Raw genomic sequence first — 14,478 nt, forward strand, 5'->3', positions numbered from 1 at the left:
TTTTTTTTTTTTTTTTTTTTTTTTTTTTTTTTTGCGAGCCTCTCACTGTTGTGGCCTCACCCTTTGCGGAGCACAGGCTCTGGACGCTCAGGCTCAGCGGCCATGGCTCACGGGCCCAGCCTCTCCGTGGCATGTGGGATCTTCCCAGACCGGGGCTCGAACCCGTGTCCCCTGCATCGGCAAGCAGACTCTCAACAACTGCGCCACCAGGGAAGCCTGAGTCTGTATCTTTTATTGTAGAACATTTCAGAGTGAGATCTTTAACTTGGTTGCACTGTCCCTTCCTTTCTGAGTTGCAAATTGTCCCTGAATTGGAGAAGATTTTCCCCGTAGTGACATTTGAAAGGCACGTTTCTGAGGGCAGGAAATTGCTTTTTATTTTGGTGGGGGGTTGTTTTGTTATTTTGAATCTTGGAGGTTCCCCCTATTTATTCTAAAAGAAGATTTTACTACTTTTACTTAGCTTAGATTGAAAATAGTCGATTCAGCACATTGATAAGTATTTTGACCTGTCATTTTTCACCACTGTGCAGAAACAGACAAGCCAAGAACCAAAATGAACTGCTTTGCTTATAAGCCCATCAGAGCCACTGTCTCCTAGAAGTTGTCTGTGTCTGTGAGAGTTCCTCATCTCCATGGCAAGGGGAATAAACCTGATTTACCAATAAAACGCATCTACTTATTTCGTGTTGTTCCCAGGTATGTTGGTGGTTGTGGTCACATGGAATACCCCTGCCGCTTCCAGAATGCTTCTGCCACCACCCAGGAGATAATTCCTCATCGGGTCTTCGCTCCAGTGTGCCTGAAGGGTGCCTGCCAAGAGACCCTTCTGCCGCTGATCCCTCCTTGCCTCTCAGCAGCACACTCTGTCCTGGGAACACACCCATTCTCCAGGCTGGATGTACTCATTGTTCCTGCCAACTTTCCGAGTCTGGGGATGGCCAGGTACGTTGTTCTGTTGTGGCTCTGTGGAAGTTTTTTGACTACTTCTTGCTTTCCCTGAGCTCTGTCAGAGCAATCGTTTGATTAGGTTGGAAGGGCCATCTCACTGCTCCCTTGAGGGATGGTGTGTGTATACTCCACCACGCATGAGCCTTTGGGTGTCATGGGCTCAATTCAGTTGTCTTGAGAGTAAACACTCACATCGTTGCTGGGATTGAGAACACACTGTGCCCCCAGAATGGTGTATGTTGGATTGTGGCTAATCAGGGGCTAGTTAGCTCAGGTGGTGAGACCATGATGCTAACGAGCCCAACGGTCATAGCTCTGGGCAGAGGAACACAGCTTGGTTCTAGAGCACAGGCTGCTCGAGTAATCCCGACCAGCTGTCTCATGCATTCTCACCACTGGTCACAAGGGCAACGACTTGAGAGCCCCTGTGTCAGAGAGACTGTGGATGAATCAGTGTAAATCTATCACGGCTGCTAGAAAAACAGCTCAAAGCAGATGGCTCACTGGGGAAGGTTAGGGGGGTCACTTGTCTTGCTACTATTTTTTAATATAATAAATGTATTATTCTGACTGTCATCCCAGTTTAGTTCCTATGGAAAATCAAGACCTGAAAGTTGAACCTTTTCCTATATGTAATTTATGCCTAAAATTCATTCATTAATGCTGTTGATCATTCAGTAATAGGTAACTGCGTTTCACTCAGTGTTTTACTTGGTTATGTACTCAGGATTTTCTTGGTTCTATTTCTGTTTGAAAATCTTAATCATTAACAGTGAATATGCTCGACTAAGGATGGGAAAAATAAGCTCATCAAAACATGTGACTTTAAGTTTTTCCCTATTAGTCAAGGAAATTCCTGCTGCCAATTAATTTCTATGCTTTAGAACAGCTGTCATTCGTGGTGTTTTCCCTGAAAGCTGCACACATTCTTAGTGAAACCCATGAGTAGAAAAGAACTGACCAGAACATTTGCTTTTGATCTTTACTATATACGTATACTTTTTAAAAGCTGGCTGGTAGTTTTAATCCTTGATGAGGTCTGAGAAGGTCATTTAGACTGACGTGTATCCTATATTCATGAAGATAATGGGAATGTAAAAACTAGGATCATTATATATATTTGGTTATGTGCCTCATGTAATTGTCTTGGTTGTCTATATATAGAATTTGCCTTAACAAGGGGTATTCTTTGGTCCCTTTGAAGAGACTGCTGGACTTAATTTGAGTGGAATTACTGGCAAGGGACGGGTCGTTCGTTAAATGTGTCTGATTTGTACACCGTTTTGAGGGACCGTGTTTATTTGGGAGTTTTTAGCACTTTATGAGAGTTGCAGTTTTTCAGGGCATGTTTGCTAACAGTTCCATGTTCTGACCTGAGGGAACCAGAGGCATAGTATTTTTCATACAGAGAAACATATTTATTTTCTATAGCTCCTTTCTGGTATCAGTCTGCCAAAACCAGAATTTGTTGACCTGTAGGCCAATCTATAAAGCTTTTCTTTTTAAGTTTGTGTGCCCAAGCTGTGTGTTTGCTTCTTTTTGAGATACTTAAATTGATTTAAACATGCCTAAATCTGTTTTTTTAACGTAGTAAGCCTAAGTACCCTATGGCCAAATGGTACTGGGCACAAATGTCAAAAACTGTGATGGTGATAATAACTTAGCAGGAACAAGACTGCTTTTATGCTTAAAAACAGGAGAACCGTACATTAAAAAATTTGTGGTTGGTTGTCAAATACCATTTTTTTTCCTTCTTTTTAGACTGTAGAAATAGTCTGCCCTGGTCTAGATGTTTTCCTGGGCTTAGTTACCTCTCCCTGTATTTGAACAGTGGAGGGGGGATTGTGGTATCTTCCACTGCCAGTTGGGGGTACGGAGGCACTGTTTTTCCTAACTCTGACCTAAATTGATTCCACTTGCTTGGCTTGACTCTCTCGGGATCCCCACACCTTGAGCCACATGCAACTGAGTGAGGTTTATGACTCAGCTGGCTCCTGGGGCCCTGTTGCCTTATTCATGGTCAAATCTTTGCTTGGGGCTCTATAAAGCAAACTGACACAAAAATGACAGTCTTGTAGGTCAATTCTGTACCCTAAAGAGGAGTAGAGAAACCCCAAGTCTAGTAGGAGCCACTCAAGAAGACGTCTAAGAGAAAAACAAATACCGTATGGTAACACATATATATGGAATCTTAAAAAAAAAAAAAAATGGTACTGATGAACCTAGTGGCAGGGCAGGAATAAAGACGTAGACATAGAGAATGGACTTGAGGACACGGGCTGGGGAGGGGAAAGCTGGGGCGAAGTGAGAGTAGTGTCGACATATATACACTACCGAATGTAAAATAGTTAGCTGGTGGGAAGCAGCCGCATAGCACAGGGAGATCAGCTCGGTGCTCTGCGACCACCTAGAGTGGTGGGGTGGGGAGGGGGGGAGGGAGGCTCAAGAGGGAGGGGATATGGGGACATGTGTATGCATATGGCTGATTCACTTTGGTGTACAACAGAAACTAACACAGTATTGTGAAGCAGTTATACTCCAATAAAGATCTATTAAAAAAAAAAGACATCTACTCTGAAATTTGCCATTGTCCTATTAGTTGTAATGCACTGGAGATCAAAGGATTCCTTGGTAAATTAAATGCTTCTTTCCTGAGTCCACATTTTATAAACATGTATGTAAGATCATAAATTCCATACCTCTGGATTTCTTTATTGACTAGGTCTTAATCATAATGAATAACATTTTTTTACATAAACTTAGTATTCTTTTTTAGTAGATGACATTAAGCAGTCCCACATGAACTAAAATGGGTGAATTATTAATAAAAGTTTTAAAAACTTTGGGGATAATATCCATAATGATTTCACTGTATTTTACATATTACATATCATAGTTCACATGAATAACCTTAAAACTCTCCGCTCTGAGTCTGTTTTTGAGCCTGATTCTGATATTTCAGTAAAGCAAGAAAAAACATTTGTACAATTTGAATGTATGATAATGACAAATCAACTTATAACAAAGTAAATAATAAAACAACAACTGTTTAGAATTTGGAGTGTTTTTCACTCGAAATAGCAGTAAGTAGAACATTTATCAATACTGCACTTTGTGATTTTTGTCACCTTTTAATATACTAGGAACTGTTACTTATCAACCCCTCCAGCGGAGAGATACTTTCATTCTATTCTGATTTTAAGAAAAATGACTAGTTTGCCTCTAAGGCACTATTCACAGTTCCACTCCCATCCTTTTCTCATTTTGTAAATGTGGGCTTTCTGTTTTTGTTTCATGTTACTTTTGCCTTCTATAAAGGCTGAATCTGCCATATGAGGAGCTGTGGAGTGTACATTTCTTGGATTGACTAACATGTTACCTAAACAAAGATAAGAATGCATTTTAAATGAGTCTCCAATGTATAGAACAACTCTCTTCATGTTGGTGTAATTAGCATTCTGTCATTTTCATTGTGTCCTCTTATTTTCTTAAATGTCTCAGCCAGGCATTGACTAGTAAGCCTAATTTCCTAGGTATTGCGAAATTCATGAAAGGAGTTCGTCATCCTCCTTACACTCTTTGTTATAATAATAATAATGTTAATGGAATAATATCCTGGAATCAGATTTATGACAGTTGTCTCAAAATTAACACCTCAGTCTTACCTCTGTGTATGTTTGTAATAAGTGCTTTGCTCCACCATTTGTCTTTCAGCGGTTCACAATTACATGTCACGGGGTGTAATTAGGTTGGCAGAACTACCTTGCTGACATCGAAATACGTTCTTGTTTTTTTTCCTCCTCTATTTGAATTGGAAGAATCTTCTGCAAATCATTTCAGAGTGGTTTTATGTATAGAGCATTGAATAAAAAAGCCATGTCCTCTATGGCTGTGCTTCCCCCTTCTACCATTCATGTGTAGTTTCACCCCAGTCCTTCTTGGAAAACTGGGGAAAAAAAAAAAAAAAAGGTAGCAGTGTGGTTGATGATAGGTGACCAATTCTGCTTTGATCTTTTTCCCTCTGGTTCTGTACCAGATTGTCTCGTTCATCAGTTCATTTGTTTGTTTATTTATTCATTTATTCATTCATTCTTAAAGTTCTATTAAGCGCATACTGTGTGCCAGGTAGGATTTAAGATGCTGAGTCTACAAGGGTGAACAAGGTTGATGAAATCTCTGTCATTACGGAACTTACATTCCAGTCAGGGGAGAAAATAGTATACATGAAAACAAACAACTAAGATGTGTGCTATGAAGAAAATATAGCCACATTAAGTGACAGAGTAACTGGGGACCAGTAGCATCGTTAGGGTGAAGAGGCAAAGGCTTCTTTAAAGAGTGACTTTTGCAGTGAGACTGAAGAACAGGAAGGAGCCAGTCTTGTGGTAATCTGGTGGGAAAGCAACTCAGGCTGAGGGAAGTTCAAGTCCAAAGGCCCCAAGGGAACCGTTGTAATGGGCTGGAGGGGCAGAAAGAAGGCCAGCATGACTAGAGGGCAATGAGCTTTTAGAATGGCTTTCCTTAGACTCATTTTGGGCACCAGGAAATGCCGTGGTCCTGCAGGGCTTGGGTCACCTGAGCCACCCGTACACCCATTTGAGGAAAGTGAGGGAGAGCCACTAAGACAGGGCAGAGGTTGAGCAGAGATTGATGGTTCCACGCAGTCCTGTGTGTATGGAGAGAGTTGTCAGAGAGGTCAAATCGTTCCTCGGCTTTCTGGGGACCAGTGGTGCCATAGCATCTTGTGACTGACTGACTGGAGCCTGACTTGGCTTAGCATCTACTGTGCTTGAGCAGAATGCTCCATCGAGGGGGCATCAGAGCGCTTGGCACCCAGACTGGCAACTCTCCCCAGTGGCTGCTGGTTGATTCCTTGCAAGTTTTTTTTTTTAACACAGCAGGTCACAAAGAGGGAGGCATTATTTATATGTTTGCTCAGCCTAATTTTTAAGGCTTTAAAAGACTGAACAAAAATAGGACTGATAGATAAAGAACATAGAGAAATAATTATCAATTACTGAAATATGTTCAGTGCACTTCACAGTGGAGCAAAACTATAAAGCTCCCAATTACACATGACTTGTTCTTAAAAGATTGGATTGTGCAATAAAAGGCTTCTGAATGCTTGTAAGAGTTGCTGACTGTTGCGTGCCCAATTTTCTTAAGTGCCTCAATTTGCGAATAAGCGGTGTGCTCATACATGCCCAAGAATGAATGTGACCGAGCTCTCCTTCCACCTCCTCCTCCTGGGGTTAGACAGGGTATTGCCCCGTTTATTCTTATCTCCCAGCCAGTGTGTAATAGAATAAGCAAAACATAACATGCTGGTACAAAGGGCCTGTTGTTTTCAGCCTTCTAATTGTGCTCCTTTCTGTTGGGGAAGGAAGCGGTCGTAAATTTTTGTCATTATCTTAAGTAGCAAGGTTTCACAGTTTTGGGAATTTTTCTTTACTTGTTCTTTGTTAGCTTCTACTTGAAGTTTTGGCTCCTCTAAACCAAAAACTGCTATACATTTCGACAATCCTCTTGTAAATTTCAGGGGCTGTGACCCCTTGATTTCAAGGCAGGATGCAACCATGGGGATTCTTTCCTTGGGGAAACTGATTTTGAGCCAGAAATTAGTGTACCTTTCGGTTCACCAAGGTTGCCAGCTCCTCTGCTCTCTCTGATGTGCTGTGGATTTTGGGGTCTATGTGTGGGTTTAAGTTCTTTGTTATTGTTGCTGTTTGTTTCCCAGACTTTAATAAATTCTTCTTTCTGCGTGGATTGTTTTAAAAAGTATTTTGAAGGAGCACTTCTTTCCCTGTTTTCCTCTATAACTCTTTTCTGTTTTTACAAACAGGTGGGTGTGAATGATAGAAAGCAGCTCATACCTTCTTTTTTTCCTGTAAAATGTTAATCCTTTGTTTACTGGCACCCCTGCCATTGCTGGAGCAATGAGCAAATAGGATACGTTGTGAGTAGCAAGGTCCACAGGTCCACACGAGGGGCCTCAGGCCCCCTCAGATGCTTCCCCTTTGTTGCTTTCTTTGTGTTTATTTCTCCACTCTGTTTTCTATTTCTATTTTTCTTCTTAAGAAAATTACCTGACTTTATTTTCCTCCCATCTTATAGAGAAGGGCTTTCCCCCTCTAATGTGTTCTGGTTCTTTCATTTTTCTCTCTTGAAGTAGAAACAGGTATTCATTCATAAGGTGATGTTCTTCTGGGACTCTGGAAGCCCTTGACTGTGATTATTTGGTTAGTTTTGACAATATCAGTCTGTAGTGATTGAGACAGGAGTGAAGAGGTTTGCGTATGCTACATTCTTTACAGCGCAGGTACAGGAGAATATATGATGTCCCCAAGTCACTTAGAGCTGGGAAGTCAGAGACCGAAGTAAAAGGGCCTCATCCTGGGATGGCTGTCAGAGCCTGGGGTTCAGACTTAGGCAAGACTTATCTGTAACCCTCTCTGGGGTATATATATTTGCTTCAAGGTCCCCCTGTAGAATCATAGTGTCATGGAGTCTAGTTGAAGATCAGTGTTCACTATGGGCTCGCTTTGAGGCAACCATAGAATCTGGGTACCGGGCAAATTCCTGGATCACATGAGTATGTTGGGGCCAGATTCTCTGTATAGAGGAACAGCAGGCAGAGTGAACTCACAGCTTTTGGCTTAGCCAGAATCTTCTTCTTGCCATCAAACAGCTGCGCTGCTTGTCAGATCCCGAAGTAGCATTTTATCACCATTTTACTGCGATTCCTCACCCTCTGAAAGATTACGCTTAAGTGTTTTGTCTTCTTTGAACTGTTCTCCACACACATAGACTGAACAGTCCTACCTTCAGAGGACACTGCTGGGGCCATTCTTCAAGAGAAGTTGTCAGGCCTTTGAAAGGCCTTCCTGAAGCAATCATCCATCTACCTACATTTGTAATCTCCTCTCTCTATTGATGTCATCATAGGCCCCTAATCTTTTCCAGCCCTCGAGCCTGAGATGGCCAGTTGGCCCTACTTTTCCATCTTTCCATTGCAAAGAAAAGCCTTGTATTTTTTTCTCCTCTCAGTTATTTCTCTACAGAAGCACCATTACTGAATAGAACATACATTCCTTGGGCGAAAAAGTACCATGGAATTGAATGTGCAAAGTTGTCTGAGTTGGAATATTACCAATCTTGTGCGTTCTCCCTCCTTGAAGCACTTCACAGAGTGAGCAAATGCTCCTGGCTTCTGGACTGTGTTGTGTGTGCATGTGGCCATGGAGCGGTGTATGTATTTCTCTTAGGGCTAGACTCCTTTTAGGGAAAACACCAACTCCGGAAACAGTTCTCAGGCAAGGCACAATCTATGAATGGCTCTGCTCAAGGGAACATTGCCTCTGTTGTATGATAGCCATTGTGCATCTGGAACCCACCACCGTCTGAGCCCCAGAAGCCTGTTTGCGTAAAGTGGGTAAGAGATTGCCTTGTCAATTTACCCACCCCTAGAATGTAATTGGAAGAGTATCCCAGCTACTTTTCTTAAAAAGAAGCATTAACTTTAAAAGGTCAAAGATGTGAGGAAACACTCCTTTAAAAGTGTGTTACTTTTTAAAAAATTGATTAACTTGTGGGATTTGTGGGTACACTGAAAAGGTCGACTCTGATTTAACCCCAGAGTGGAGCTTGAAGAAGCTTGAAATAGAAACATTATATTTCTTGGTTAACTAACCATTCTGTTTATCGAGGTGCCTCCTCAGAGAGTCTAGACATTGTTCTGGAAAGACAGAATGCCAAATTTGCCCTTTGTGTCCCCAGTCAGCTTGCTGAAAATTATCACGTCCCCTTTTCACCATTAAAATGGAAATCTTGGAATTCCATTTCGTGAGAGTGTGAATGATACTCGGGCTCCCCAGCCAAAACTTAGGTTGGCCAAGGAAGTCAGGGTGCTCTTGTGAGCCTGGAGACTCACCACAAGGCCTCTGTCCCTTAGAGGCCTGCTTGCTGAGAGATGCGGACTACGGTCGGCGGATCCTAGTTTTTGAGTTAGTCTCCCCTAAGAGGAGACCCCGAGCACCTGCTCTGAGGATGAGTCAGCTGCAGTTTCTAGCTTTTATCAAACATGTGCAATTCGGCAGCTGGAGAGGATGCACGGGCAAAGCCAAGGATTCGTTCAGTAGACTCATATCAACGGACAGGTACGACGAATGCTGATGATTCTCTGGCTCCAAGGAAATATGAAATCTTTAGCCGAAATCAGGATTTTCTACCTAGGTTCCAAGAAGACTAGCCTTGTGGAGTGTTTATAATGTGGGAAAAGGAACTGTGGGTTAATTAGGTAACCCACAAAGTTAAAAGGGAGTCTTTACTGGAGGGCTTCTAAGAAAGCCTTTAATATCCTTATTATCCTGATTTAATATCCTGTCATATATGTGCCTCTCAAAGACAGGGCCATAATATGCAGGATTCCCCCAAATCTTATGCCCAGGGACCCCCCTTTACCATACTCATTTTCCTCTATAACTCTTTTCTGTTTTTACAAACAGGTGGGTGTGAATCATAGAAAGCAGCTCCTACCTTCTTTTTTTCCCGTAAAATTTTAATCCTTTGTTGTGGCTGCTGGGCCGTTGTGGTCTCAAGAAAACCACCTCCTCAAAACACACTTTAGGAAGTGATTCTTGGGGAAGAAATATCTTGGTGCCCATTGTATAGCTGGCTGCGGAATCCAGCTTTCATGCTGTCAGTAGCAGTTGTGGACTTGCCGTGTGTCAGGCACTGCTCAAAGGCCTTGCTTTACAGCAGTGAAGAAGATGGGGTCACCATTTAGTTCAGGAGGTCGCACACTTTTCTGACTATATGTCAATTTTTGAACAATCACCCCTTCCACATATTTATATTTATTTATTTGTTGTATACATTTAGTACGGTGTTAATATATTAGGTATATTATAAAATACACACAAAAATGGAAACTTAAAAGTTTCCATAAGAAGAAAACAATTATGAAAGGAAGTTCTAACATTTCTCCCTGCACATCATTGGGTTGGCTAGTGCCCTAGGGTCTCTGCAGCTACCTGGGTCCCACCACGGAGACTCTGATTCAGTGGGTTTGAGGTGCCGTCTTGGCATCTGGTATGTTAACACTTCTGCCCAGGTGATTCTGCTGCAGGTGTTATTTTGTGGGGACTGTGAGGGTGTCTCTGGACAGGTAAGTGTCTTTTGGGTAGTTTTCACAGACTCTACACCCTGCCATCTTCTCTCAGGTGAGCATGTTAGACTGAGGAAAGAGGATGGTAGGGAAGCTCCTTGGTGATGCTGTCTGCTTGTCTGTTATTCATAAGGAATGTGTTCCCCAGGAGCTGGCTCCAGTGACAGGCCAGAATCCCTGGCAAGTCACTGGGCCTCCCTGGCCCAGTTTTCTTCTCTGGAAAAGTAAGGGGCTGATTTAGAATCGCCTGCAGAGTGTCTTAGAGCCTTAACATTCTTTGATTTGATTAGGTTTGAGTTATATTTTGAACACGAGTGGGGGTGACTCAGTTTCATTCAGTGATTTACACACAGGTATATTTTCTTTTTTCTTTTTCTTGCGGTACACGGGCCTCTCACAACAGTTGTGGCCTCTCCCGTTGCGGAGCACAGGCGCCGGACGCGCAGGCTCAGCGGCCATGGCTCACGGGCTCAGCCTCTCCGCGGCATGCGGGATCCTCCCGGACCGGGGCACGAACCCGCGTCCCCTGCATCGGCAGGCGGACTCTCAACCACTGCACCACCAGGGAAGCCCTATTTTCCTTTTGACGTAAGGGCTAGTTAGATCACAAGCCTGCGATTTCCTTGCACTTGGGCACCTGAGCCGCAGTAGGCATTTAACTGTTAGGCCTGCAAGCAGGAGGTTCAGAAGGGGCCTCTCTTACCCCTACTCAATTGCAAAATAAACAGATCTCAAGGTCAGGGGCCCCTTCCTTGCATAACAGCCCCCTCTGCTCTGTGCACCGTCAATCAAAACAGCATTTCCAAATACTACATCAGGAGTATGCCGCGTGGAAAAAGGCCTTCTTCCTTCAGCCTGGCAAATTACCACTCAGACCCCCGCCCCACATCTCCTCAAAGTCAGCAGCTAATTTGTCAGTCCCCCCTGCCCCCCGCCCCACTTGTTTTTAGCCTCCAGATATCTCCATTTGCAAGGCAATAAGTTGCACGTACATATGTTTGAACAGTTGTCAGGCTTCTCTGCTGCTCAAACTGTGCTTTGGTTTAAAACAAACAACAGCAGACAACCCCGGGTGGGGGATGGATGAAGACATTTCAGTTTAACCTACAGGTGGTCTTGTTTTGACCTTGACAGTCAGCTTTAAACGACCTGTCAAGCACCTTTGTGTGCTTCTGGGCACACCCACCTGGAAGATATTATATCCCCTACGCTTTATGTGCCCCAGCAGGCAGGCACCAGGCCCCTGGATTTTGTTTTCATCGATGGAGGGTTAATGCATGCATGGCAGGACTTTACTGAGAGGGGCCCAGCTACAAATGCTGTTTTCATTTAATTCTGATTTCTCTTCTCCCTTGGCCTAACCTTCCCCGCCCCTAGGCTCTCCCCGCTACCCCCTCCAGTCTCCCTCCACCCCCAGTCAGCCTTGCCTGCTCTTTCACCCCCTCTGCTTGGCTTCAAACCATTTCTTCCTGTCTTTGATATCTCCTAGCAGAGCTGCAAGCAATCAGGAGATTATGGACCCCAGAGCTCAGCAAGGCACAATGCCTGGTAGGGGGCTCAGGCCCCGGTCCCCAGGCCACCACAGGAAATGGGACCCAGAAAATCTGCCAGCCTCCAGACCCTCCACCCTGGCCCCTGTGCCTGTTCTGGTAACCAGATCCCCGGGGTTGGGGGGTGAGGTACTTCCTCAGCTTAAGTGGTGTCTCGGGGAACAGACCTCTTCGGGAATAATTCTGACCTTTCCTATGTGGTCCAGGGTCATCTCTGTTTGAATTTTGTCTCTTTAAACTTTGAGCTTTTCTCCTGCCTACTGAGACCATACAAGCTGGTGTCTGGAAGTTGGGGTGAGGAGAGTGAATGGACAGATGAAGGAAACCCCTTGGATTCAGCCTCATGCCTACAAATGCTTGGATAGTTTCAAGTTATTTGAGGATACAGATGATGGCTCTTTATTCCAGGAACCCCTCTTCTTTGACTTCCATGTGTAAGGCCCAAAGTTGTTGAAGGCAATCTGTACTATATTTCTAAAGGTAGAGGTGAGAGAGAGGGTGCTTGTTCTCAAGAACAAATGAATGTCCATCTTATTATTCTGTAATACTCCCTCCAACATCTGAAGGGAAATAGGCCCAGATCTAGATATTTACCGTTCTGACGTTGCCACCACCAACCATGTGTTCTTGCATTCAGTGGGCTCCCAGAGGTGCCTGGAGGAGAGAGTCTCTGCTGGTCCTCTAGACACCTCCCTGAGATCTGACTGAGGATCTGAGAGGAAGATCAGTGCTAGTCAACACATCCCCCTCAGCTCTCAGGAACCCTCCCAAGCCATGGCTGGACATCACACTGTCTCCCTCCAGGGGATGCAAGCCACTTACTCTTCATAACCCCTGCCCTAGGGGCACCTCTGTGTAGGGATCTTATTATTTAACTTTTGGCACAAGTCCTTCCCTGGGATTTCCTGGTTGGAATGAAGAGTAGAGGAGGCTGCGAAGTGTGTGGTGTGAGGGCAACTGGACTATATTTCCAATCACCAGGGGGACCTGGTCTCAGAGAATGTAAGAGAAGCAGAAATATGGGTGAGAAATGGCATTCACTTGTGTGCCCCTGCCCTTTTTTTTGGCCCAAGCTAGTTGAGCTGTGTTTCTGACATTTACAACCCAGGGCCCTGACTAATTTACAAGGGCTACTTCTTTTTTGCCTGTACAAACAAAAGCATCATTAGTCCTTAGGATTAAAAAAAAGAAGTCAGTGGCTTTGAGCAACTCTGGATCCTTTCCCCTCCAGCCTTCATTCTTTAATGGTGATACCACCTGACTCTTTATAGGTTGTAGAGTGTCTCCATATACATATATGTTTGTGAGGATCAAATGAGAGAATACACACGCACACACACACACACACACACACACACACACACACACACACACACCCCCATATATAACATATATATACATTCTCTCATTTGATCCTCCCAAACAAGCTCTCAGCCTGCTTCCATGGCCCGGCTGTCACAGGCTCCCCACAGCTTCCCTCAAGACCAGCCCTGTTGTGGCAGCTCTCCCCAGTGTGTCTGAGATCTGGAATCCCTGTTACTGAGTAAGGCCTCTCTGCCTAGCCCCTCCCATGATTCTCCTACTTTCTGCTCAGCCGAGAAGTTTATCTTGTGGCGTGATGAGTCCCAGCAGGTGCTGACAGCTGGGATCAGGGCCTAGGCTTCTGTGACTCTCAGCCTCTGAAGCATAGGGCAAGTGGAGCCTAACGATGGTTGTGTGCCCGAGCTGAGTGGTAGAAACCTGCAGGCCCACGCCTGGGTTGTGAGCTAAGGAAGGGTGAGCCCCAGGCAACCAAGTGCACCTACTGTCTTCTCGTTTCATTTATTTCTCCTCGGTTAGCCTGTAGAACTGCCGTGATGTTACTTCACGCTTCTTCAGAGCCCGTGCTCGTCCGTCCGACCCTCGGGACACCACGTGAGACGGTGGAAAGAGAGTCCTGATTTTGCAGTCAGAAGACCAGGTGGCAATGCAACTGTGCTGTTGAGTGCTGTGAAACCTAGCCCAGTTACTCGTTTGTGAAAGCACTACTCACCTCCAGGAATTCTTGGCACATTAGATAAGATCATGTGTAAAACGTCCTCAGCATTGGTCCCTTTGTTTCAGTAGGCTTGGAGAAATTTGGTAGTTTTCTGGGTCAGAAAACACCTATGATTCATTGCTTATGAGTGTGAATCAACAAACTTTCAGGTCCCTACCAACCCAGAGTGTCCAAGATTCTCTGAAACAATAGCTGCAGCGAGAAGAAAAAAATAGGTGTGATAAGTAACCATGGTAGTATGAAGACATGAACGGTTTGTTTCAAAGAGTTATTGAGTCCAGATTACTTAGATTGTACAAATGGAATTTCTTAATTCACTGAGGGAGCATTTTAGAGTAGCACCTATATTCTTGTCAGGTCTTCCTTTAGGGATGTAGCTTGAACTTTAGTAGTTTAAACGTACATATTAACTTTTCTTCCCCTCAAAAGAAAGTTGAAGAGGGCAGCAGAATAAAACCACTGGGCATTTCTGGTTTAGGTCGAATGCATTTCTTAGTTCCTTTTCCATATCTAATGACAAATTAAAAGAAATCCTGATCTTCCTGGGATTTGGGATCCCACCTGGACTCGACTGAACTGTCCAAGCTCCTCTGGGGCTTTGGGTCCACCAGTTGGACAGTGACCTCTTTTCCCCTCACTTTTGGGTCAGAGATTGAGCCCTGTCCACTCCTGAAGCAGCTGTCTCTGATCTGTCTCTGGTTTGTTCTTGGTATCAGAGGCATTATCTGACCTGTGCTTGAAAGGACTACATGATGGAAACTTCCGAAAGAACC

At 44.2% G+C, this 14,478-nt stretch overlaps 1 protein-coding gene across 1 annotated transcript in view; it reads left to right on the plus strand.

Annotated features, from left to right (window-relative positions):
- AOPEP (aminopeptidase O (putative)) overlaps positions 1-14,478 on the plus strand; it is a 357,455-nt gene that overhangs the window by 90,220 nt on the left and 252,757 nt on the right. Inside the window, exon 5 of the mRNA XM_024753805.1 lies at positions 700-945. Coding sequence (XP_024609573.1) covers positions 700-945 — 246 coding nt within the window. The remainder of the gene's footprint in view (positions 1-699; positions 946-14,478) is intronic.

Source organism: Neophocaena asiaeorientalis, unplaced genomic scaffold, assembly GCF_003031525.2.
Source record: "Neophocaena asiaeorientalis asiaeorientalis breed wild unplaced genomic scaffold, Neophocaena_asiaeorientalis_V1.1 scaffold220, whole genome shotgun sequence".
Taxonomy (NCBI): domain Eukaryota; kingdom Metazoa; phylum Chordata; class Mammalia; order Artiodactyla; family Phocoenidae; genus Neophocaena; species Neophocaena asiaeorientalis.